The 25,361-nt window shown below is 38.2% G+C and overlaps 1 protein-coding gene across 1 annotated transcript in view; it reads right to left on the bottom strand.

Moving 5' to 3' along the window:
- The window catches only part of CNTN4 (contactin 4), an 891,247-nt gene that overhangs the window by 161,066 nt on the left and 704,820 nt on the right, over positions 1 to 25,361 (bottom strand). The window contains exons 8-12 of the mRNA XM_031662718.1: positions 24,015 to 24,117; positions 20,216 to 20,400; positions 6,698 to 6,834; positions 4,500 to 4,629; positions 1,353 to 1,366 (exon numbers count right to left, since the gene is read on the bottom strand). Of these exons, the coding sequence (XP_031518578.1) occupies positions 1,353 to 1,366; positions 4,500 to 4,629; positions 6,698 to 6,834; positions 20,216 to 20,400; positions 24,015 to 24,117 (569 nt within the window). The remainder of the gene's footprint in view (positions 1 to 1,352; positions 1,367 to 4,499; positions 4,630 to 6,697; positions 6,835 to 20,215; positions 20,401 to 24,014; positions 24,118 to 25,361) is intronic.

Raw genomic sequence — 25,361 nt, forward strand, 5'->3', positions numbered from 1 at the left:
ACAGCAGAATCTCTTGAGTAGAAACTCTCCCAAAGCCAGAGAGTGGGGCAATATTCCATTCTTGAAAAATTTTCAACCCGGAACATCCCAGCCAAACTAAGTTTCATAAGTGAAGGGAAATAAAATCCTTTACAGACAAGTAAATGCTTAGAGATTTTTGTCACCACCAGGCCTGCCCTACAAAGGGTCTGAAGGAAACACTAAACATGGGAAGGAACAGCCGGTGCACCAGCCATTGCAAAACGCCAAAATGTAAAGACCATGCGATGCTAGGAAGAGCATCCGTAGGCAAAATAACCAGCTAATATCACAATGACAGGATCAAGTTCACACACATAACATGTCCTTAAAGGTAAACCAGACTAAATGGTCAATTAAAGACACAGACTAGCCAGGTGGATGAAGTCAAGACCCATTAGTCACTGCTTCTGCATTTAGGGAGACCCATCTCATGCAGAGACACACATAGGCTCAAAATAAAGGGATGGAGGAAGATCTACCAAGCAGATGGAAAACAAAAAAAGCAGGGTTGCAATCCTAGTCTCTGATGAAACAGACTTTAAACCATCAAAGATCAAAGGAAACAAAGAGGCCATTACATAATGGTAAAGGGATCAATTCATCAGGAACAGCTAACTATCCTAAAGTATATATGCACCCAATACAGGAGCGCAGATTTATAAAAGCAAGTCCTTAGAGACTTACACAAAGGAACTTAGACTCCCCATACAATAATAATGGGGAACTTTAACACCCGCAATAAACATTAGACAGATCAGCGAGACAGAAGTTAACAAGGATATCCAGGAATTTAAGACTCAACTCTGCACCAAAGCGGACCTAATAGACATCCTACAGAACTCTCCACCCAAAATCAACAGAATATACATTCTTCTCAGCTTTTTCCACCGCGTCGCTTATTCCAAAATAGACCACATAGTTGGAAGTAAATACTCAACAAATGTACAGGAGCAGAAATTATATGAAACTATCTTTCTCAGGCCACAGTACAAATTAGAAAGCCTAGAACTCGGGACTAAGAAAGCAAATCAAAGGCAAAAACAAAACTACAGAAACTGAACAACCTGCTCCCTGAATGACTTCACTGGGTATATACATGAAATGAAGGCAGAAATAAAGATGTTCTTTGAAACCAGTAGAGAGCAAGGCCGACGCCGAATCCTGTAAGGACACATTTGGCGTGGCAGAGGAAGTTATAGCACCAGAAATGCCCAGGAGAAAGCAGGAAAAGATCTAATTAACCCCTAACACCACAATTGAACTAGAGAAGCAGGATCAAGCCACATTCAAAAGCTGAGAGAGAGCAGAAATAACTAAGATCAGAGCAGAACTGAAGGAGATAGGGCTTACAAAACCCTCAAAATCAGCGATCAGGGCTGGTTTTTTGAAAAAAGATCAACAAAATTGATAGACCGCTAGCAAGACTAATAAAAGAAGAAAAAGAGAAGAAGAATAAAGAGGCCTTAATAAAAATGATAAAGTATCACCACAAACCCCAAAGAAATACACCGACACCATCAGAAGATACTATAAACACATATAAGCAAACATTTATACGCTGAAAGCCTGAAGAAATGGATAATTTCCTGTGGACGCTTCCTCTTCCAAATTCGGCAGGAAGAAGTTGAATCACACTGAATAGACCGCAGGCTCTGAAATTGAGGCAATGGTAACCTACCAACTAAAAGTCCAGGACCAGGCGGATTCACAGCAGATTCTACCCGAAATTTCAGCAGGAGTTGGTATTCCTTCTGAAACTATTCAATCAACAGAGAAAAGAATCCTCACAACTCATTTTCTGAATAACGTAAATACGATACCAAAGCCTGATAGAGATACAACAAAATGAAATTTTAGATAATACGCGATGAACATCAATGCAGAATATGTGACAAATACTGGCCGAGGCCAATCCAGCAGCACATCAAAAAGCATCCACCATGATCAAAGTGAACCATCCCGCAAGGATGCAACATAACATAAACGAGCGGCAAACATAATCCAGCATATGAGCAGAACCGGGCAAAGCCACACGGGTATAAATAGATGAAAAGGCCTTTGACAAAAATTCAACAGCCCTTCATGCTAAAACTCTCAATAAATTTGGTATTAGGTACGGGCCTGTCTGAAAATAATAAAATTATTGCGACTGACCCACAAGCCAATATCGCTGAATGGGCAAAAACTGGAAAAATTCGCTGAAAACTGGCACGAACGGGGATGCCCTCTCTCACCACTCCTGTTAAAGCATAATGTTGGAAGTTTTGTGAGAGACGATAAGTAAAAGAGAAATAAAAATTCAGTTAGGAAAGAAGTGGTATCCCTGTTTAGATGACATGATTGTATATTAGAAAATACATGTCGGCCCAAAATCTCCTTAAGCTACGGTAACAACTTCAGCAGAATCTCAGGATACAAAATCAATGTGCGAAATGCAACAATTCTTAACACACCAGTAACAATGAACAAGGAAACAGAAACCGTCATGAATGAACTCCCCGGTGAGAATGGCTTCGAGAATCAGACCTACAAAGATCAGCTTTGAGATTAACAAAGGACCTCTTTAAGGAGAATTACAAACCATTGCTCGGTAGAAATAAAGGGACACAATAAATGGAAGAACATGGCAAGGAAAAGAATCAATATTAATGAAAATATTTTACTGCCCAAGGTAATTTAGATTCAATGTTATCCCCATTAAGCTATAATGACACAGAATTGGAAAAACTGCTTTAAAGTTCATATGGAACAAAAAGACCATGCATTGCCAGAATAGTCCCTAAGCCAAAAGGAGGTGGCCTGGAGCATCAGCTACCTGACTTCAAACTATACTACAAGGCTACAGTAACAGCATGGTACTGGTGCAGAGATATGAGCCAATGGAACAAGAACCAGAGCCTCCACCCGAGAAGAAAGCCCTCACACATCTACAGCCGTAGATCTTTGTTGGCTTTGACAAAAACAAAATCTGGAAAGGATTCCCTATTTAATGTGGTGCCGGAGAAATTGGCTATGTACAAAGCTGAAACTGAATACTTTCCTTACTCCTTATCTGAAAATTAATTCAAAATGGATTAGAGACTTAAATGTTAGGACCTAAGCTCCAGAGCCTGAGAGCACAGGTATTTCACATTCAGGACATAGGCATGAGCAAAGGACTTCATGTCTAAAGTACCCAGCGACGACGAAACCAAAATTGATAAATGGGATCTAATTAAACTAAAGAGCTTCTGCATAGCAAAAGAAGCTACCATCAGAGAGAACAGGCAACCTACAGAATGGGAGAAAATTTTTGCAATCTACTCATCTGACAAAGGGCTATTATAGAGAACCTACAAAGAACTCAAACAAATTTACAAGAAAAAAACAAACAACCCCATCGAAAAGTGGGCAAAGGATATGAACAGACATTTCTCAAAAGAAGACATTCATACAGCAAACAGACACATGAAAAAATGCTCATCATCACTCACCATCAGAGAAATGCAAATCAAAACCACAATGAGATACCATCTGACACCAGTTAGAATGGCAATCATTAAAAAAACAGGAAACAACAGGTGCTGGAGAGGATGTGGAGAAATAGGAACACTTTTACACTGTTGGTGGGACCATAAACTAGTTCAACCATTGTGGAAAACAGTGTGGCGATTCCTCAAGGATCTAGAACTAGAAATACCATTTGACCCAGCCATCCTATTACTGGGGATATACCCAAAGGATTATAAATCATGCTGTTATAAAGAGATGTGCACACGTATGTTTATTGTGGCACTATTCACAATAGCAAAGACTTGGAATCAACCCAAATGTCCATCAGTGACGGACTGGATTAAGAAAATGTGGCACATATACACCATGGAATACTATGCAGCCATAAAAAAGCATGAGTTCGTGTCCTTTGTAGGGACATGGATGCAGCTGGAAACCACCATTCTCAGCAAACTATCACAAGAACAGAAAACCAAACACCGCATGTTCTCACTCATAGGTGGGAATTGAAAATGAGATCACTTGGACACAGGCAGGGGAACATCACACACCGGGGCCTATTGTGGGGAAGGGGGAGGGGGGAGGGATAGCATTAGGAGATATACCTAATGTAAATGATGAGTTAATGGGTGCAGCACACCAACATGGCACATGTATACATATGTAACAAACCTGCATGTTGTGCACATGTACCCTAGAACTTAAAGTATAATAATAAAAAGAAAAAGAAAAAAGAAAAAGAAATAAAAATGAGTGCCAAGGGAAGCATGGTCCCTCTGTAAGCATCAGAGGAGGCTGATTTAGAAAGCGTCCTCTTGTTATTGCTTATAGACTTGCATATTACTTGTTTCTCCAGTAGTATCTTTGGCCTAAAGATTTCTTTACTCCTTTTCTTGGATTGAACATTCATGCTTGGCAAAGAACAAGTTAGTTTAGTGATTTAAAGAGTTTTTACTTTATTTTTTCTTGCCAGTATAAAGACTCACCTATAACACTAAGCTCTGCGTTGGAAAAGATAACTCCATGTTTATTCTCTGCCAAACACTGATACATGCCAGCATCTGAGAGGTTCACTATTGTTATGTTGAGTGTTCCTTGCTCAATTTGAATTCTATCCTGTGAAAGAAAAGAGGAACATAAAAACAATGACCTTCTACAACTGAGACTTTAAGGCAATTTTACCATGTGTAATATCAAGGAAGCTTAATGGGAAGAAAATAGCCATCATATAAGCAATTTACATAACATGATCTATTTATCTGTCAACTAAATTTTCTGGCAGGTCAGATGCTAAGTGGAACAACCAGTACATCAGTTGGTAAATGGAATTTAAATTGTAGATTCTCTTGAGTTCTCAATGATTTAATAGTGGAGCCATTCAGATTAATATCCTCTCTAAACAGAACTTGAAATTTAAAATGCTTTTTAACTTTAAGGATTTGTACTAACCAGAGTTAGGGGGTTTTGGAAATACAACCAAATTTACTGTTTAGAGGGTTTAAAACACTCACATCTTGAGCAGGTGATACTTTGAAGGTTAATAGGATTACAATTTTGGATGAAACAGAGGCAACTATTTAATATAGGTTGAGGTTTACTGAAAAATGCAGGTATTAATAGTTTAATATTCCGTTAGTTTATGGTTGTCAGTGGTGTGATTTAAGCTGAAGTCCATCTGGTGGCCAATCTCAAGGAGGCAAAGTTAGTACGTGGCACAGGAGATCTTCCCCGTTTGTCACTCTGAGGATATACAACTTATGTATCAATTTTCATAAGTATCAAAAAGGATCTCTTCCTCTCCAGGAGCTATGCCATTCTCTCTCTCTCTCTCTATACACACACACACACACACACACACACACACACATATATAAAGAGGTACTAGTTTTCTGTTTGCTGCAGGGCTGTGAGTTAGCTGACTGGACACTTTATTAAACTGTGATTAAATCTAGACATCCATATTCCCTCACATTAAGAAACCAGCCCAATTGTCCCACAGAAATGATAATTACCCATTTTTGAATAAATACAGAAATTGACCTGCCTAGTTTTAAAACTTGAAACTTACATTGGTCTCATCTGAGTTAACTCCTCAGGAGGTTGATCCTCAAGCAAGGGACTCAAACTCACTAGATCATGGCAACCAGAGAGTGAGACACAAGACCCTTCATCTGTCGTGATTGCCTCTGTACCCCCACCTAATTCCTTCCTGTACACAGCTGCATCCCTTCCCCAGCTACACAAACTCCCAATTTTAGTTGGTTGGAGAGATGGATTTGAGACTGCTCTCCCATTCTCTTTGACTAAAGCACCTGACAAAGCCTTATTTCCTGGCAATACTCACTGTCTCAGTGATTGGCTCTCTGCACAGCAAGCAACAGGACCTAGACTAACCCCCTGGCATTTTGGTAACAATTACACAAAGGGAGGAAAATACCAGTACCTAGGTACATATACTCTTGCAATTTGAGTCTGGCTTTTATAATAGACAGAATCATGGACAAGCTGGAGCCCTTCCAGCAAATGGAGAAGATGCATGAGGCAGGGGGTGGGTTAGACAAAACAGCCCCCTTTCTCTTCCTCTCATGTAAATTCACGTGGGGGCCATTGCTCTGAGCACGCACTCTTTCCTGGGTGGCCTACTAGAAGACTGCCTCTCAATTTGGAGCCTGAGGAAAATGTCAAATTTCAATTAACATTTGAGGTTCAGTAGGAAAATACATAAGGAAAATTAATCAGACACAATTATTCCTCATTCTCAGGGTCCCCCACTCTGCCCCTGCTTCATTCAGATTTCTTTGTCAGAGTGTTTCTCTATTTAGATGGACATCCTGCATTGCGACAATGCCCCTTCTCTTGTAGTGGATCCTGGAATGTATCTTCCTTTGTATCTTAGCACAATTGCATGTTCCAGACCTTTTGCATAACTTTCCCATTATAATCTCACAGATGCTAATCTTTGAAGACCAAAGATCTAGTACAAGAGCTTAATTGAAAGCTGGAGAATTGGATTTAAGTGCACTTTCTATTTATTAATTGCATTCACTCTCACTTTTTCCACTATAATGGTGTTTCATTGTTTATTATTTTAGAAATGATTCACCGTTCTCACGTTTCCACGGCAATGAGGCTATATTAAACATTATAGTCAAGACTAAGACACAATTACCATTAATTTGCTTACCCGAGTTAGCAGAGGTTCACCATTTTTTAGCCACCTGTATGTAGGCTTAGGCCTTCCATTTGCTTTACATTCCCAAAAGACATTTTCTTCCATGGCCACGTGAATATCATTTATTTTTTGAATCCAATTAGGTTGAGCTATAGCCATTCAAAAAGCAAAGAGAAGGTGTATATTCAGTGTATACTCAATCTATTTTTATCATATGCAATCAAAGGGCAAACTACACGTATAATAAAATTCCTTTTCCAGATGTTATGCAAATAACAAGACTGGGTAGACATTCAGGGAGATGCCTATACCCTACTCTGAATACCGTTTTTGTGGTTCATATTGTAGTCTTTTAATCCCTAAATGCAAAATGGATAAAACTACCAATAGCATATGGTAAAATTAACTGTCCCTCTCCTGTAAGGATCTATTATTCCTTTTTTCCTGTCAGTAGAGATTATCTTCCCATTACCTGTTCCCACTTTTAACCGGGCTGGTGTATTCCCAGGCATGCACTACATTTGCAGATGGCTTTGCAGCTAGAGGTAACCATGTAACCAAGTTCATGCCAACTGTATGTGTGTGAAAGTGGTGAGAGCAACTTCTGGGTCACTCACTTAAAGATACTTTCCCTAACCTCTTTTTGCCCCTTCACACTGATTGGAAAAGACTGACAATTGAAATAGCCTTGGGTGCAGACATGGAAGCTACATAGGATGAAAATGCTGATCTGTCAGCCTTGGACCATGAATGACCCTGTGGAGCAAAGCAGCTCCACACTCACCTGCCATTTTTGAGGAAAATAATGTGAGAGAGAAATAAACTTCTTATCTAAGCTACTTTATTTTGGGGTCTCCTTTGTGAGAATAGCTTAGCTTGTCCCTCACTAATATACTTCACTCCCACATGTTGTATAGATACATTTTGATTCCTTTCTCCTTTAAGACTATCATCATTGTTTATTATTGATTTCATATTGATAGAATGTTATCTACAGGAATATGACTCTAGAACCCGAAATCTTTAAATGAATCCTGATTTTTATTAAATCTCCTCAGGAAATCAAGTCCTGCCCACAGTCTAACACAGGAATTCAAAGCAGCACTTACTTCCCACATTGCCCAATGCAATCCATTACCCCTCCCCACCCAAATGATACCATATTTTCTGTACTTCATTGAAGTCACATTTTCTTTCCTTATTTTCAATAGATATAAAGACAATGTTAACTCCATGTTCCATAAAAAGTCTTCATAAATATCAAATCTTGCCTCAAGCACAATTCATGCCATTAAGAATAATGATAAACATATTCAGGTAGAAGACCTTCAGCCCAAAGTCATGCAGAAGATAACCATAGCTGTCATTCTGGAATTTTATGTGTTCACAGGGCATTTCTACAGGGTAATGCCTACCAAAGTAAACCTAATAATCAAAGTTGATATCAGCATTTAATTAGGAGATGCTACTGATTATTCTTAACATCACTTCCAGCTGACTTGACCTCAGTATCTTCATTCAATGTTTCAAATCATACCTAATTTATTTCAAAAGGAAACTGCTACTGTTGAGGCCAAGCTGTATATTTTACCTTTTCAATAATAAACAAAACTAGAAAAACACTCAACAAGTCACTTAACCAGCAGAGGTCTCTAGGCCCTTGAATAAATGCTGCTTTTTTCTTTTCTCACCTATAAGCAATTTTATGTTTTTCAATGAGCAAAACACAGTTTTACACATCCTCTACTGATGGGATGATGCACTGCTGCATATGAGGGGAGGCCAAAAGGGTCAACTTCAAAAAATTTTAGAACATCAACAAGCATTAACTTGAATGAAGGGTTATAACCTACACCCTTAAAAGAGCTGCAAGTCTTCGCTGTTCTTTATCTTCCTGCTGCTAATGCAAAGGAAGCTAAAAAGGTTCTCTGCTTGGAGAATTTGATGTGTAACCCTGATAGGGCTAATGCAGTTGTATGCCTGATTTCACATTCAACCTGCTGAATATTTACCCCCTACAGAGTCCATGAAAACAAAGCAAACAAGAAAAGCCATAGAAATCTGTGAGGAATATTAACAACGAAGCTAAACTTTTGAAAGAGAATGAGGAAAAAAATGGAAGGGCAAATGTAACTTATGAAGCAATGTCAAGTTGAAGTTCAAAAAGGAAACATCAAAACCACATGCAGAGACAGAGATTTCAATGTCATAGATTTCCTGTAACACTGGGCTTACTTACTGCTTTCTTTCAAAAATGCAGAAAGCTGGAAGCAAAACCTTGCAATCTCAAGAAGTAGGTGAGGCAGAGAAGGGAGAGACTGGAGAGAATTTTGAAAAGATCTTGCAAAGTTCTAACTACTTAAGCACTTCTGAGGGCTCATTCTGTCTCTTCCCACAGGGTTATGGAGGTCAAGGAATCAGACGAGAATACTCAGTGGTAGTTATTTGTGCTGGCCAAGGTGAAATCAACAAAAAAATTCAGTGTCAGTGAGAGATCACTTGGCACTTTCTTTATTTTTAAAGTAAAATTAATTCATAGAAGACAAATTTGAACTGATATAAACATATTCCTGTCAAAGTGAGTATCTGAACATGGGTCCATGAAGATCAGAAATGAAATATCATATTATATATGTGACAAAGAGAGATAGTCTTTATCTTAACACGCCAATTGCAAATCTACAGGGCAAAAGCCCATGTAGTAAAGGTTTTCACTCCTGCTCACTTAGATTGGATGAATTATATCTAAATGTGTGAGTTTTTCATACTAGAATAACTAAAGTCATGTGCTTGATGATAATGACTCATATATCTCCATATTTGCAGGGAGAGGGTTACCTAGTTCAAAGTCCTTAGATAACAAAAATCCCAGTTAAGCATATTATAAGATATATCATTAGCTCCTCCCCCTTTTGTGATAATGCATTGGGTACAGGGTATTTATTGCTTAATATCAAGGTTCAGCTACATTTTACAACTCCTTGTCTAAACACAGGTTGAACATCCCTAATCTGAAGACCTAAAATCTGAAATGCTCTATAATTCAAAACTTTTTGAGCGCCACCATGATGCCACAAGTGGAGAATTTCACACTTGATCTCATAAGACTGGTCATAGCAAATACAGTGAAAACTTTGTTTCATACATTAAAGTATGCAAAATATTAAAATGTTGCATAAATTACCTTCAGGCTATGTGTTTAAAGTATATATAAAACATAAATAAACTTCATGTTTAGGCTTAGGTCGAAATATTCCAAAATCCTAAAAAATCTAAAATCTGAAACACTTCTGGTCCCAAGCATTTCAGGTAAGGGATACTCAACCTGTATCAACTCAGAGGAAGACCTGAACAGGTTAGTTCAGTACTATTATTTCAGAAGCCATTTCTAAATGTCTTTTTCTTTGTAATATATGCAGACCCCACATATTAAGCAGAATTAAACACATTCACATATTGAAAGAGAACCATCTGTTTTGAACTTCCATATTCTTTCAAGATTTGAAACAAAATAATTCTTCTAGGACTCCTTAAGTATTGTTCTCAAACTACAAATCCAAATATAAGGTTAAATGGTTGTGCTGGGATTTGACCCTGTGACACAGTTTGTCTCCTGGATAGATAAACAATCTCTTCATTTCAATCTTTTATTCAATAACTGCCAGAAATGACCTAAATCAGCGTTTGTGTATTCCAGCCACTGGAATTGTAGAAGCATCGTATCCAATAATAATTTACATTGCAGGCAGATATAATTTAAACTCAGTGGGTCAAACAATTCTCAGGAGCATTTGGCTCTTCGATTTTCTAAAAACAGAAATTTCTAACTGAAAGAAATGCCAACATATACCTCAGACCTTAGAAATTTAAAAATCTATAAGAAAGGATACGATGGCAAAAAAACAAACAAACAAAAAACCCCTCTAAATTACTATTACAAAGATGACCTGTAGACAGTCACAGTTATTTCTGGTTGCTCACACAATTTTGGAGAAGATGAGTCATCTACAGGAAATGCAGCAGTTTCACTGACATTGCTTAAGAATTTTAATGATAGTAGACTTTATGAGTTTGGAGATAATTACTTGGCTTTAGTTTACCACCCACCTACATAATGCTTCCCAGATCTTTCTCTCTAGCCTGGGATTCTTACGCAATTGACAGAATCATCAAGAAATTCTCACTTTACTTCCAATTCAGGGTTCCTAGTACTGGCATGAGAAATAGTCATTTTACAATGCTACTTAAGAGAGTCTTCCAGTTTATTATTACAGTCTTTTTACAAACCCCTGACTTCCAGTTAGCAGAAGTCACTGAAAAGAAGGACCAGCTCTACAAGAAATATGCATGTTAGATTTTCGGGCAAGGTCCATCTTTGATGTTTGTTCAGCACTGACAATCTGCACTTCTCTGGCTTCAGACTCTCATCCACTCCCCACACACCAATCAGTCTCCTCACAGGGGTCTTCAAACTCAATTCCATGAAGCTCTGAGGGTTCTTGGAAGGTACTCCCTTCTACATTCACTCAAATTCTCAATATTTAATTCAGAGCAAGGCTTCTTCCTTGCTGCAGCCTTGCTATGTATTAAATATCGAGAATTTCTTGTAAAATTTCATGTTAAAAAAAGTACCTTGAGAATTAAACATACAGATACTTTTTTGATACTTGCTGATATCTTGTATCGTAAGAACAGCTTTAGAAATGCAGTCTGGAGATTGGAAGCTTGTTTTCTCCTTGAATTCATATTAGTTTGAACCTAATGATGTCTAACACTCCTTTTTATTTTATTTTTATGTATTTATTTTTTTGACACGGAGTCTCACTCTGTCACCCAGGCTGGAGTGCAGTGGCGTGATCTCGGCTCACTGCAAGCTCCGCCTCCCGGGTTCACACCATTCTTCTGCCTCAGCCTCCCAAGCAGCTGAGACTACAGGTGCCCGCCACCGCACCTGGCTAATTTTTTGCATTTTTAGTAGAGATGGGGTTTCATCACGTTAGCCAGGATGGTTTCCATCTCCTGACCTCGTGATCCACCTGCCTTGGACTCCCAAAGTGCTGGATTACAGAAGTGAGCCACTATGCACGGCCTCTCCTTTTGATTTTAGTAAGTGAAACCTTTAGCCTTTAGATTGTCTCTTAAACCAACAGGATTCACAGTTCTCCTAGTTTTTTTTGTTAATTTGTACTTCATTCACACACTCGTATTTATGGCTTCTTCATCTCTACCTAAGTTAAAACTGACTTGCTTCTGGCAATGGTATGGGAAATGCCATCAGGCCAATCCTTTCACAGATAGCACAGATAGCAATGATAACCTCAAATCAGAATATAAAAAACCAACTATATGAAGATACACTAAAAGGCAACTCAAAGCTGGCATATTTCTATTAATAGGTATTCATCAATACATAAAGCAAACATAACTGTAGGAAGTAATCTGTGTATCAGATAACAAATAAGATTTCTGAATGTGCTCTGCCTCCTGTAAATGCTACAAAAATTAGGAGAACATTATCATTATTTCGTATCTTTAGGTTAATATTGAAAGTCTTCTGTCACCTGGCCAGGCGCAGTGGCTCACGCCTGTAATCCCAGCACTTTGGGAGGCCGAGGCAGGTGGATCACTTGAGGTCAGGAGTTTGAAACCAGCCTGGTCAACATGGTAAAACCCCGTCTCTGCTAAAAATACAAAAATTAGCCGGGCATGGTGGTGCCTGTCTGTAGTCCCAGCTACTCAGGAGGCTGAGGCGCGAGAATCACTTGAGCCTGGGAGGCAGAGGTTGCAGTGAGCTGAGATCGTACCACTGTACTCCAGCCTGGGGGACAGAGCGAGACTCTGTCTCAAAAATAAATTAATAAATACGTAAATGAAAATGAAGTCTTCTGCCATCTGGTTTTACATCTCTTACTTTCTGTCCAACTATGCCCAGTGAATCCACAGCTCCTGGTGAATAAGGGTCTTTGTCCTCCACTCCAAGAAGTCAGTTCAGAACTTTATGAATGAGTTATAGAATAAAAAAAAATGTAAATCAGCAATATGTGCATTTTCAAAAAGGCTGTTGGGCCTGATTTACTCAATTATACCCAGATCAATCAAGCTATGACTCTAACCTTACATAGATTAATTTCTCTATATTTCTTTATTTTTATCTTCAAAGCCTCTACCTAATGTTTCCCTGAATCTGCTCTTACTCAGCTGAATCTATCCTCTTCTCTTTCCCTTATACACCTTGAGTTCAGTCTGAAATGCAATCAGTAATGGAAACTACTAATATATGAAATATCTAATCAGCTTCACTTTACACACATCATTTCTAAACCTCATAATATTCAGGTTAAGTGGACTTGCACTCATTTTATAGATAAGACCCAGAGACATTAACACCCAGATTCAGAAAGTGGCTCAGTTAGCAATGGTACACAGGCCTGCTTGGCTCCAACATCCATTCTCTCTCCAGAGCCCCTCAAAAAATATCCAACCCTATCGCAAATGACAATGGGAGCATTCTTTTGAATGTATCCTTCTTAAAGTGCAATCTAAGAACCACTGTAGGTTCCCAAGTTTCCTTAAGGGAGTCCATTATGTCCTCTCTTTCCAATTACACATGTGTCAGACCATATTTTCTTCATATACTTCAATCGAAACAAAATATCATGACAGAATGAATACAGAAGTATACAGGAGAATGCACCTGTATTCTAGTAAGACAGACATTAAAGAGATTTGCAATAATATAAACCATGCCACTCTTTTCATTAAATATTTTTGTTTGGAAAAATATAGTCAGTTTTCTTATAGTATGTTAATTATTTCTAACATATACTGGTTGTATTTTTGCCATTTTAAAGTAAGTTAAGTTCTAAGTTAAATTCTCCATTTAAATTAATAATATGGCATATATGGGTAGATATCGCTCACATAAGCAAAAGCTCTTTGAGCTATCCAATAATTTTTCATGGTAAAAAGGAGTGCTTAAACCAACAGTTTGAGCACTCCTGCTTAGATAAGCAGAGGAGTTTTTAGATAAATAAATCAACTTAAGCAAAACCTCCTATAAGTAAATTTAAACAATATTCATTGATGAATAAAAAAATGTAACTGCGACATTTTGCCTTCTCTGGGACTACAGAGTGAGACTTGAATTGCATTTCAGTATATTGTCCTTGATATGACTCTTTCATGCTTAAAGTTTCTCATTAGGTGAGGACTTTATGCCTCCACTCCTATATTAATTCTCTCTGACTACTATTCACAACATTTCCTCAATGTGTACCCCTTGAAAACTGCAGCAACACACTTTATTGGAACTACCAGATTAAAAAAAGAAACAAAAATTGTTGACTTTATCTTAAGTGACACTCATGGGAATTCAGGGTATCAATATCAGTTCTGTCTAGGACAATTAAGCAAACTGTTGCTCTACTGTGAAATTACCTTATCTACTGTGTTCAATTTTTGGTCTCTCTGCCCTTTAAGCCTCTTTGCGGGGCTGAATATTATCTTGTGATCCCATATACATAGCACATCCATGGGGAATTAGTATGCTCTGCTGTAAGATGCTTCAGTATTCATTTATTGATGACCTTAGAGATACTCAAACACCATTTGCAGTGTCATCAAGTCTACAGTTTTGCCTTTAGAGGCAAAAGACTGTAGCACAAAGGGTCTAGACATTTAGTCTTACATGTAATTTGAAGAAGAAAAAAAGAGTGTTTTTGGACTCAATAACCAGGTGACCAACTTACAAAATAGAAAGTGAAAAAGTCAGTTGTTCATCCAGATGTTGTCATTTGTGACACTGGTAATGGAAAATGCAAGAAAGAGTATCTGGATGATTGACGGATATTTTTTTACCTTACCTATTGTATTACAATGTTGCATTGGCAGGAAAAGTAACACAGGTAGAATAGCAGAAAAAAGCAGTTCTAGCTGTGATTCCCATTCATTGCATTACCTTGAATAAGTTATTTTATATCTCTGGATCTTATTTGCTTTAATTATAAAAACCGAAGGGCTGGCCCCAGCAGTTACTTCCAGCTTAAGTATTACTGGATTCTGTGAAATACAGCCTTGTTTACTGCTTAAATATTAGATTCCTCATTTCCTAATTATGAAAATGGTTTTACTCTCATAACACCTGTTACAAAGAGAAGAAATTGTACAAAGATATTAAATATCAGGATCTTTTAGTTCACATTTCATTCTACTAAATGATGACTATAATTCTATCAGTCTTTTGGGCAAAAAGGAAGTGACTACAGAGACAGAATGAAGTGCAAAGATGAATAATTATCAAGTGAATTGAATCCATTTTATACTTCCCTTTCCTTTCTTCAAAGATAATTGCCTTAACACTCTCATTCTACTTTGTGTAGACTGGCTACAATGCCTGATGTGACAGTAAGCTGTTAGCTTCCCAGGGTAGTAGGAACACCTTCTCTTACATGTAATTTAAACTTCAGCTTCACAATACCATGGGGGGACAGCCTAAACATACAGTATTCTCACCATGTGGTTCTCAGACAAGCAGCATCAACATTACTTGGGAATTTACTAGAAATGCAAATTATTGGTCTTACTCTGGACTTACCAAATCAAAGCCTCCATCTGGTGTGTTCCCACTGGGAACATAGAACGGGACCCAGAATTCTGTGTTGTAATAAGACTTCCAAGTTATTCTGATGCACACTGAAGTTTCAGAACCTCTGGCACAGCATTTGAAATCTATCTCTGTTTTTTACTGTATAAACTTAAATCAATTACTTTAATCTCTTTGGGACTCAATTTCCATATCTATAAACTAGACAGATGTAGGAATGAAATGAGAATATCCTATTGGCTCTAACTCCAAGATAGATCTCAAGTCTCTCCATTTCTCTTCGTCTCTTACGTCCTAATCAACAATATCTCTCACCTGGATATTGGCAATGGCCTCCTAACTAGTTGTCCGGCTTTCACTCTTGGTTTCTAATCATCCATTCACCACAAAACAACCTGAGTGGTCTTTTAAAAACATTAATCAAATCGAGTCACCCTCCTGCCTTGAAAGGCTGTAATGGCTTCCCACTATACTCAGAGAATAAATCCCAAACTCTGTGCCTGGCTTACAAAGTACTGCAGTCTGTCACCTTCCTAAGGTTCCAACCTTTGCCCCTTGCTCACTACGATTTAGTTAACACTGACTTCCCTGCTGCATATCAAGAACGTCAAGTAGTTTTCTGCCTCAGAGCCTTTGCACTTCGTCACCTTCTGCTAGGAATGCACTTCCCCTTGAAAGCCTAGCTCATTTTCATCCTTTTGGTTTTGGGTCAGAGGGCCATTCTCAGACAAGTCTTTTCTGACTACCTCATCTTATGAAATCTTTCTCTTGCTCTCAGCTACTTTCTCTCATATCGATTTAATTATTTAATTATTTATTTGAGATGGAGTCTTGCTCTGTTGCCCAGGCTGGAGTGCAGTGAGTGGCACAACCTCAGCTCACTGGAACCTCCGCCTCCTGGGTTCAAGTGATCCTCCTGCCTCAGCCTCCCGAGTAGCAGGGACTACCAGCATGCACGACCACCACACCCAGCTAATTTTCATATTTTAGTAGAAATGGGGCTGGTTTCGAATTCCTGGCCTCAAGTGACTCACCCACCTAGGCCTCCGAAAGTGCTGGGATTACAGGCGTGAGCCACTGTGCCTGGCCATTTTCTTTATCACTCTTACCAGAAAATAAAATGTCCTAGTTAATTTATTTGCTTAATAGTGCATTTCGCTTAACTTCCAGTAAAATATTAGGTCCTTGAGGGCAGAGATTTTGTCTTGCAACCATAGTGCCTAATAATGCCTCCCATATGGTAGGCAATTAAAAAAAATCTGTTAAACAAGTAAATAATATATTAAAGTCATTTTGGAAAATGTTTATCTTTAGTAACAAAGATCCATAGCATTTTACCATTGAAATACAATCTATTTTTAGGAAGTTTTTTAACGCCAAAAAAGACTGAGAAAAGTAGATTAAACTAGACCACGATAGCCAAGTACAGGTTATAGTAAAAACAAATTGGGAAGATGGGGTAGGGTAAAAATGTTCTATGCCTGAACTTGCTTCAGTTCTTCATACATACCAAACATGAGTAGCACAGGCTAACTTGAAGACATGGCCACAGTAGGGACAAACCAACGGGCAATAGGACTTCCATTATTCAGACAACGGGAACAATGATCATGCCCAGCAGGCTTTTGAAAGAAGGTAAAATGTTTTTAATGCAAGAAGGAAAAAAATGGCCATTTTACCAATCCTGAATAGGAGTTAGCACACTTGTGGTTGCTGAAGTGGACAGCTGATGAATGCAATAAACTTGGAACCCAAAGAAGCAGGTTTCTAAGCTCAAACCCATGGTTTATAATCCCTAAGTGCAGCACACCTTAGTGCTGTAAGAAATTCTTGTCAACAAAGACAGAATGTTCATGGATAAGTGACTGGGGTACTCTTTCGCCTTTTATGATCTACATGGTGATTTTAATTATAATAATTCATTTAAATAGGAGGCCTGTGCAGCTGGATATTACAAACACAGCACTGGGAAGACCCAGACCAGAAAAAAGTGTGAGGAAAAAAGATGACAGCCAAGTGCTAGTGTATAATTAAGCTCTCCTGTGACTGTGACAATGAAAACAATTAGATAATTTTTGTCACTGATATGCTAGATAAGGAAAAACAAAAGAATAAACATAAATGCAATAGCCAAGTGCTATGGAAGTCAGCTGATCTGACAAGTTTTTAATACCAAGCATGGTTGACAAGTGAAGTAAGGCTGAGTTATCTTCAGAAAGCAGGCAAATTTTATTTTATTCTGCTCTTTTTCCCATGCATGGCTGCAGATAACTCCATTTAAAAAGGAAACATTGTTAGAACCTGATTTTCATCTCCAGGGCAGGATCCCTGAAAAAAAAACATTTCCCTGCACAGGGCTGGGAGCCAGTGACAAAGTAGATTTTCCATAACAGTAACCCTGGGGTGCTCTATTTCCAGTGCAGGAAACCTCTAACCCACAGGAAAGCAGTATACCAACCCCTGGCTACAGAAAATTTCATACCAGTTTAACATACTGAGAGCAGGAATTTCACTTAACAGAAAATCATGAAAGTTAAAATGACTTTATTCAATTAGTTAAGCTACTCAAATAACATTTAGGAGCAGCCACCACTGAACTGAAGAGACTATTCAACTAAGAAAAAAGAGAAAACGTTGGCCAATTACCTGAATATTTACAGATTGTCCCTATTTGATATAGAAAAAATAATTATTACATTGGTGAGAAAAATGAGACCTAAACAGTTAAAAATACACAGCCATAGCATCTCACTGAATAAATCTGTAACTTACAGTCTCGTATTTTTGCAGTCAGTTAACTGTGGTGTCTTTTGCTTTACAACCCATCAAATAAGACACCAACTATGACAGTTTAAGAGGAAAGCAAAGATTAAATATCAAGTCTGTCATCTGGCATGAGTAGAGTCAGTCCTCTAATATTCTTGAAGATAGACGAATGATGAAAGAGAAGTGCAGATTTATTCAAACAGCTATTGCCCAGCTCATCAAGTATTAACACTTTCTACAACTCTGTGTGTTCTCCCGCCCCAGAAGCTGCATCAGGGGAACATGAGTCCAAAATGCTGAGAGTCACTTAGGGGAGGTCATTGAAGGCTGGCTGATAGTGGAAATCTCCGCCCAGTTTCCAATCAAGCTTTTAAAAAACGTTATGTGATTATCGATCAGAATTCTTTGGCCATAGTTTTTTCTTTTTTTCCTTCCTTCCTTTCCTTTTCCCTTTCCCTCCCTTCCTCCCTTCTTTGCATTTCTTTCTTTCTTTTTGGAAGACAGAGCTTTATTAGCCTGCCTGGTGGCCATTCTGACAGGCTAGGAAGTGTAGCCTCCCTTGGTCAGAAGCTGTAAACTGGCACTTCGAAGGAGGAGCAAAGGTAGCAAACAGGAATTTGTGCTGAATGGAGTGGCCTAATATACATATTTGATAAGCTATAGGAGGAGTCATGGATATTTATGAAAGGAGAAACATGTGCTTGTGCAACTGAGTTTCATGGGTTCTGTGTATGAAATATATACATATGTATATATGAACATACAAATTTAATAAGTCATAGGAGAAGTCATGGATATTTATGAAAGGAGAACCATCTGCATGTGCAACCCTTCATGGGTTTCGGGTATGAAAAATGGCAGTATTAGCATCTGAGGGTGGAGGTTTTGGCTCTGCGATGTCAAAAGGTAGACCAGAGGACATGAAACCCCTCATAGCACATCCTCCCTAGAATGACAGAATCATTCTGTGTTGGCGGTCTTTTATCAGGCAAAAAATAAGGGGCAGCATCAGGTGGATGGTTGATATCAGTGATGGAGTCTTTTCAAAGGGCTAGATTGTATTTAGCCCTTAGGAAAGAAAGGCTCATTGCTGTTAGCGAGGGAGCGGGTATAACTAGATGTGTCTGACATTATCCTCCCATCATGGCCATGAACTCATTTTTCGATGCTAATTTGGCCCCTCCCCACTTAGCCATGAGGGGTCCCCTTCTTTCTACTGGAGGGCTTAGAACTTTGGTCATATCTTAAAACCAAAATGCTTTATAAGAAGAATTAGTGAAATAAATAGACTTTTGTGGGATCAATCACTGCAAGAAAGAAGAACATTTAAAGCTTTAGAACTACTCTCATTATTTTAATATGCATTGTTTTTTGTTTAAACCATTCTTAAATAATTATCAACCTATAGTATTTGTTTTCTGTATCCCAGACAGATGGGATTCTGGCATGCTCCAATTTGGCAGAACTCAGTTTGCTTTCAAAATGCCTATCCAATGAAATCCTTTTCTAGATTTCAAACCAATATCCTAACAGGGTTTCCAAGATGGTCTCAATAATGACCATGGACTAGTGGTTTTACATTTATATTATTTGGATCAATGCTCATGATTTGATTGGAATAGGAGCAGCTGCACATAAAATGTCTTTGGGGTGAGAGAGATTTGTCACATTCCACTCTGATAAGAACTAAATTTGGACAGCTTGCATTTTGAAATGTTCATGGTACCACATTAAACTGCTACCAAATAGGAGCAATTACAAAAGATTAACACAAGCTTCAAATCAAAATTCTAATGAAGAAAAGCACAGAGCTTTAAAAAAAGATAAATCAGGAGCAGGAATAATAAAATGTTTCCTGTGTCAGGTTTACAGCTTGAGCAAAGAGAAAAAACAGACTTCTTTGCAAGTGTGTTCACACTAATATCCATCCTCCAAACACATCAGCCTAATGTCTTCCTCTCTGCTCCATCAACATCCTTGCCCCCCACCCTCACTCTCCACACCCAGAATTAACCAGGGCTAATTATGGAGCAAACCATGAGTTTCACATAATCCTGTGCTGCACAATCTCTCCCAAAATGCCTGAATGCCTCTCAGCTTATGATTTCAATATCAGGAAGTTCTGTAGTACTACAAACGATAAACTGAAATCATACACTTACCATAAAAAGTTAGCTGTCCCCTTGCAACATTTTTCCCTCTGGAATTTTCAGCCACACATTCATATAAACCGGCATCCTCCTGCTGAAAATTAGGGATCTCAAGAATTCCATTTGACTTGTGTCTTCTGGCTTTCCTTGCTATCGGCTTTCCATCAGCTCTTCGCCAGATAATAGTTGGTACCGGACTGATATCAAGAATAAAAAGGAGTGAATCAAACTAGAGAAAACTGAACCTTTTATTTGAACCTAAACCCCTTCCTTCTTGGTTCTACACATATAAGCTTGCAGTGTTTTGCAAACTTCATTCACTCCTCTATCTCCATTACAATTTTAATCATATCCACATCTCTAGTATTATTTATTTAGTGTTCTTAAAATCAAATAACTTTTCTTAACTTTAAATAAAGTGATCTGGCAGGGCACAGTGACTCACACCTGTAATCCTGGCACTTTGGGAGGCCGAGGTGGGCAGATCACTTGAGGTCAGGAGTTTGAAACCAGCCTGGCCAACATGGTGAAACCCTATCTTTACTAAATATACAAAAAAATTAGCTGGGCATTGTGGCAGTTGCCTGTAATCTGAGCTACTCAGGAGGCCGAGGCAGGAGGATCACTTGAACACTTGAACCCGGGAAGCGAAAGTTGCAGTGAGCCAAGATCGCACTATTGCACTCCAGCCTGGGCGACAGAGTGAGACTTTGTCTTGGGGGGGGAAAAAAAAAGGTGATCTAGTTCCTAAACACTATTATCATTGAAATAAGAACAGATTTTTATATGTTATATATGTTTTCTCATACATATTTTTCTTTTCTTTTTTTTTTTTTTTTTTGAGACAGAGTATCACTCTGTCACCAGGCTGGAGTGCAGTGGCGCAATCTCGGCTCACTGCAACCTCCGCCTCCTGGGTTCAAGTGATTCTCCCGCCTCAGCCTCCCAAGTACCTGGGACTACAGGCACCTGCCACTATGCCCAGCTAATTGTTGTATTTTTAGTAGAGATGAGGTTTCACTCATACATGTTTTTTTCTAAATACAGAATATGAAAATAAAAATGTTCATGTGCATTTGTGGCAAATTAAAGATAGCTGCAAATTCTTTCGCATTCCTCCCATTGAGATGAGGTCTATGTCCCCTCCCCTTGAGCCTAGTAGCTCTTTTTAACCACTTTGACTAATAAATAAGACAGAAGTGATGTTGTAGGATCAAAGCTCAGGTGTTAGGAAACTGGCAGCTTCAGCTTTCTGTCTCATGGCAGCAGCCCTGAGATGTCCTACGAGAAGAGTGAATACCTTGAGACTGCCAGGAAGGAGAGGCTGTACATAAGCCTTCAGATGACAGTCTCAGTGACACCAGCCTTTCAACATCCCCAACAAAATACCAGAAGTGTGAGACATAAGAGAAACAATGTATTTCCATAAATCTATGTACCAACAATGCAAGTGCCCTACTTTGAGAAATACCCAAATAATGAATAAATGATAGTAGAAATAATGAGCTCATAAAATTTGGGAGACACAACCTATTGCTGACATAGAGGATGGGTTCACTCGAGGTACATTGTTTTGGACAACATGGTTTTTCTCCTTGTCATTTATATATTGAGAAGCTTACCAACTCATAGCAGTCCATTTGGAAGATGGGTTGGGGAAACTGCTTAAAATAGTGAGAAAAGGAAAGATGCCATCTGTGAGGTCTTTATGCACTCTCAAGGCATCTATCATCCTACTGCCATAACTGTTAGAACATATCTTAAATTGCAGAGAGGGCCTCATTGAATCTGCAAATCAATGGTTTAGTGAGCTAACCACAGCTTTTAAGATTGTGGCTTCCTGGCAGGGGATACAATTATTTACTTATTTATTTTTCACAAAAACACACACAGAGAAGTAATTAGACTAAAGACTTGCTAATCTTCTCTGGGAAACCTGAGATGGTATTTAAAACATTAAAGCCATCAACTCTACTATATTTGTTTTAGAATAATTTAAGTTCGTTAGACAGACACTAACTCAAAATGCAGAAAGGCTCTATGAAAAGTACATAATCGGTGTCTTTATACTGATGAGATATGCACTTAATATATGTCTTTAAAAATAACCATATTGAGACATAGTCTTTCTGCTTTTAAGTGGGCAATGAGGATGTGTTTCAGCAGCTGGATGTGCATACCCAAACATTTCTGTGTAGACTGAAGAAGCCAATTTGGGTTTTTTGTTTTTATTCCAGCACTATTCAAACAGTGTGAATAGAGTTTCATTCATAACCCCCTTTGAAGTGTGAACAATGTGAATTCTGCTCTTTCTTCACAGATGATTTTTCAAGGTGTCACCTTAAAAAAATCATCAAATGTATATCTAGACTACCCAGTTACCTGCTCTCATCTTTAATTTCATATATATATAAATGCTTATACATGCATAAATACTTTAAAATAAAAATAAAAAGTCTAATCATATTATACTGTTAGCAATCTGCTTTTGTTCTCTTAGCAATAAATCATGGGCATTTTCTATGCCTTAAATGTTGTTTTGCAAGTTGACTTTTAATGTCTGTAGAATGTTCAATCCTATAGTTATGTCATAATTTATTTAATATAAGTTTTCAGGACATAAAAAATTACCACTGTATTGTACTGTACCAAAGTAAAGATACTACTGTAGCTTATTTGTCCCGACTTGAAAACACATGGAAACCAAAACAACCTTTCTATTAGAACTGACAATAAAATGAAAAAAGGAACCTTTTCTATGATTGCTGTAAAACACAAAAATCCTAAGAAAATAGATTACATGCTGATATAAGGATTGGTAGAGTTAATGTTGCCTGGCTCCCTGGCTTGGGCCTACAATCCCAGCTCTTTGACAAGCAAAGGTGGGAGGATAACTAATCCAGGAGTCCAAGACTAGCCTGGGCAACATACCCAGATCCTGCCTCTACCAAAAAAAAAAAAAAAAAAAAGAAAAAAAAGTGTTGTTGCCTTAGTGAACATGTGGGCACAGGAAAAAGAGAGTTAGTAATGGGTTTGTCAGATAGATGGGGCTGGGCGTAAAGACTGACATGGATCATTGAAATCCACAGAAGATATCAAAATTCTCACTTCAGATAATAGTTTATACTGTTTATGCCAAATCTTTATTGCTGGTTACTGGCAAATAAAAATCCCAACTGATGTGCATTTCATGTTCTTTATGCCCTCTGATATATTCTCTATGGAAAAGTTAACTAGTTTCTAAGTAGGCTTTTCTCAAGAAAGTCCATACTGAAACAATTTTCGGACAACTTTGCAAAACAGACTCTCTTAGAGAATAACACGTCTTACCTATCTCTAGCCGGAGCAGAAGGAAATCCAAAGTAGAGAGAAGAGACTGACAGTTTAAAAAGAAATTCAAGAAAAGTCTGATGCATCCTCTATAAACTGGGGCCAAAATGAAAGTCCATATTTTTCCAAATAGTCAGCTTAACTGTACCTCAAATGGAGGCCACTGTTTTCCTGTCATTCTGGGTTAGACAGCATGCACATTACAGGTCATAATAATATAACAAAATACTTTTTCAGAATTGCCCATTCTCTTCTCCTTTGTGGCCATGTCAGTTGTGGCAGCCTAATCCTTCTTGCACCATTACATGTCCTCTCTCCATGGTGGGGGGCAGAATCCAAGATGCATACACAGAATTACAAAGAGAAAGGCTTCACCTGCTTTTCAGTCACCTCAGAAACCATCACTGTGAACAGTGCAAGAAAAACTCTATACCTGCTCAAGCTGAAGCGAGGATAAGAAGGAATGCAAACCAGAACTTACTTTCCTAGAGCAAAGCATTCCAGCTTCACCGTTGCTCCTTTTGCAGTTGGAAGTGTTTCTGGGAACTGCACTTCTATTTTGGGCTCATATTCACCCATCACTCCTGTGAATAAATAAAGGAGCTAAGTCTTGGAGATTCTTTTAAAATGTATAAAATGTAAAACTCATTTTTCAGTTACTGTAGAATGCTCATACACATCATTATGTGCACAATTAATTCCTTCATTTAAAGTAGGTCCTATCTCTAGCAGTCATGAATTGTGGCTCTTCTCCCAGTTACTGCTACAGAAAAATTTGTATTGCAGAACCACATCATCTACCTGGATTAAACTCTCCATGCATACAACTTTGCCCCTCGAAAGTATTGTTTTAAGGTAGTCTTAAGGAAAAAAAAGGAGAAGGGAATACAGTGCTAGTCATCAGGAAAATTAAATTATCTCTTTGGAAGCACACTGCAGAAAAATTTGTAACATTTATTAATAAAAGTACTTAAAATACTTGCATGCTTAATTATGTCTATATAACAAAACAATTTTTCTGAATAACCATTCTGTGGCCACAACTTTTACTTTCATTTCCAAGGCCAATATAAATGAATCATAAATTAGTATATTCAATGTAACATCAAATGCCTGTATTTTTATTACATTTTGGACCTGTGAGAAAAGAATAACAAGATACAACTGTAGAAAACACTTAAGTTATACCTATCTTGCCAATGGCAAACTTATTTAGAGGGTCATATTCTCCCACTTTTCCTATATCCTGGAAAATGACTGTACAATTATGCCCAAGGTAACACAGTCTAACAAACTAAGTCCATGCTTTGTAATGAAATACTTATCAGTTCTTTCTTTCTTTTCTTTTTTTTTTGAGACGAAGTCTCACTCTGTCACCCAGGCTAGAGTGCGGTGGCAGGATCCTGGTTCACTGCAATCTCTGCTTCCCAGGTTCAAGCGATTCTCCTACTTCAGCCTCCCTGAGTAGCTGGGACTACAGTTCTGCACCACCAGGCCAAGCTAATTTTTTTGTATTTTTAGTAGAGATGAGGTTTCACCATGTTGGCCAGGCTGGTCTCCAACTCCTGGCCTCAAGTGATCCAACTGCCTTGGCCTCCTAAATTGCTGGCATTACAGGCATGAGTCACCACTCCTGGCCTTATCAATTATTTCTTATCAATATATGCTTGACTCCATTTGCCACTGCTCTAATGGTTCTAATACATTTATTCTTATTCCATTTCTGGTCATTTTTTATGATATTTGATTCAACTGTGCCCGTAAAGAGTTTGGAATTACTTAGCTTACTACAAAAAGATAGGACTCTCCATTTCATCTTTCCTTTAGG

This window comes from Papio anubis, chromosome 2 (genome assembly GCF_008728515.1).
Source record: "Papio anubis isolate 15944 chromosome 2, Panubis1.0, whole genome shotgun sequence".
NCBI lineage: Eukaryota > Metazoa > Chordata > Mammalia > Primates > Cercopithecidae > Papio > Papio anubis.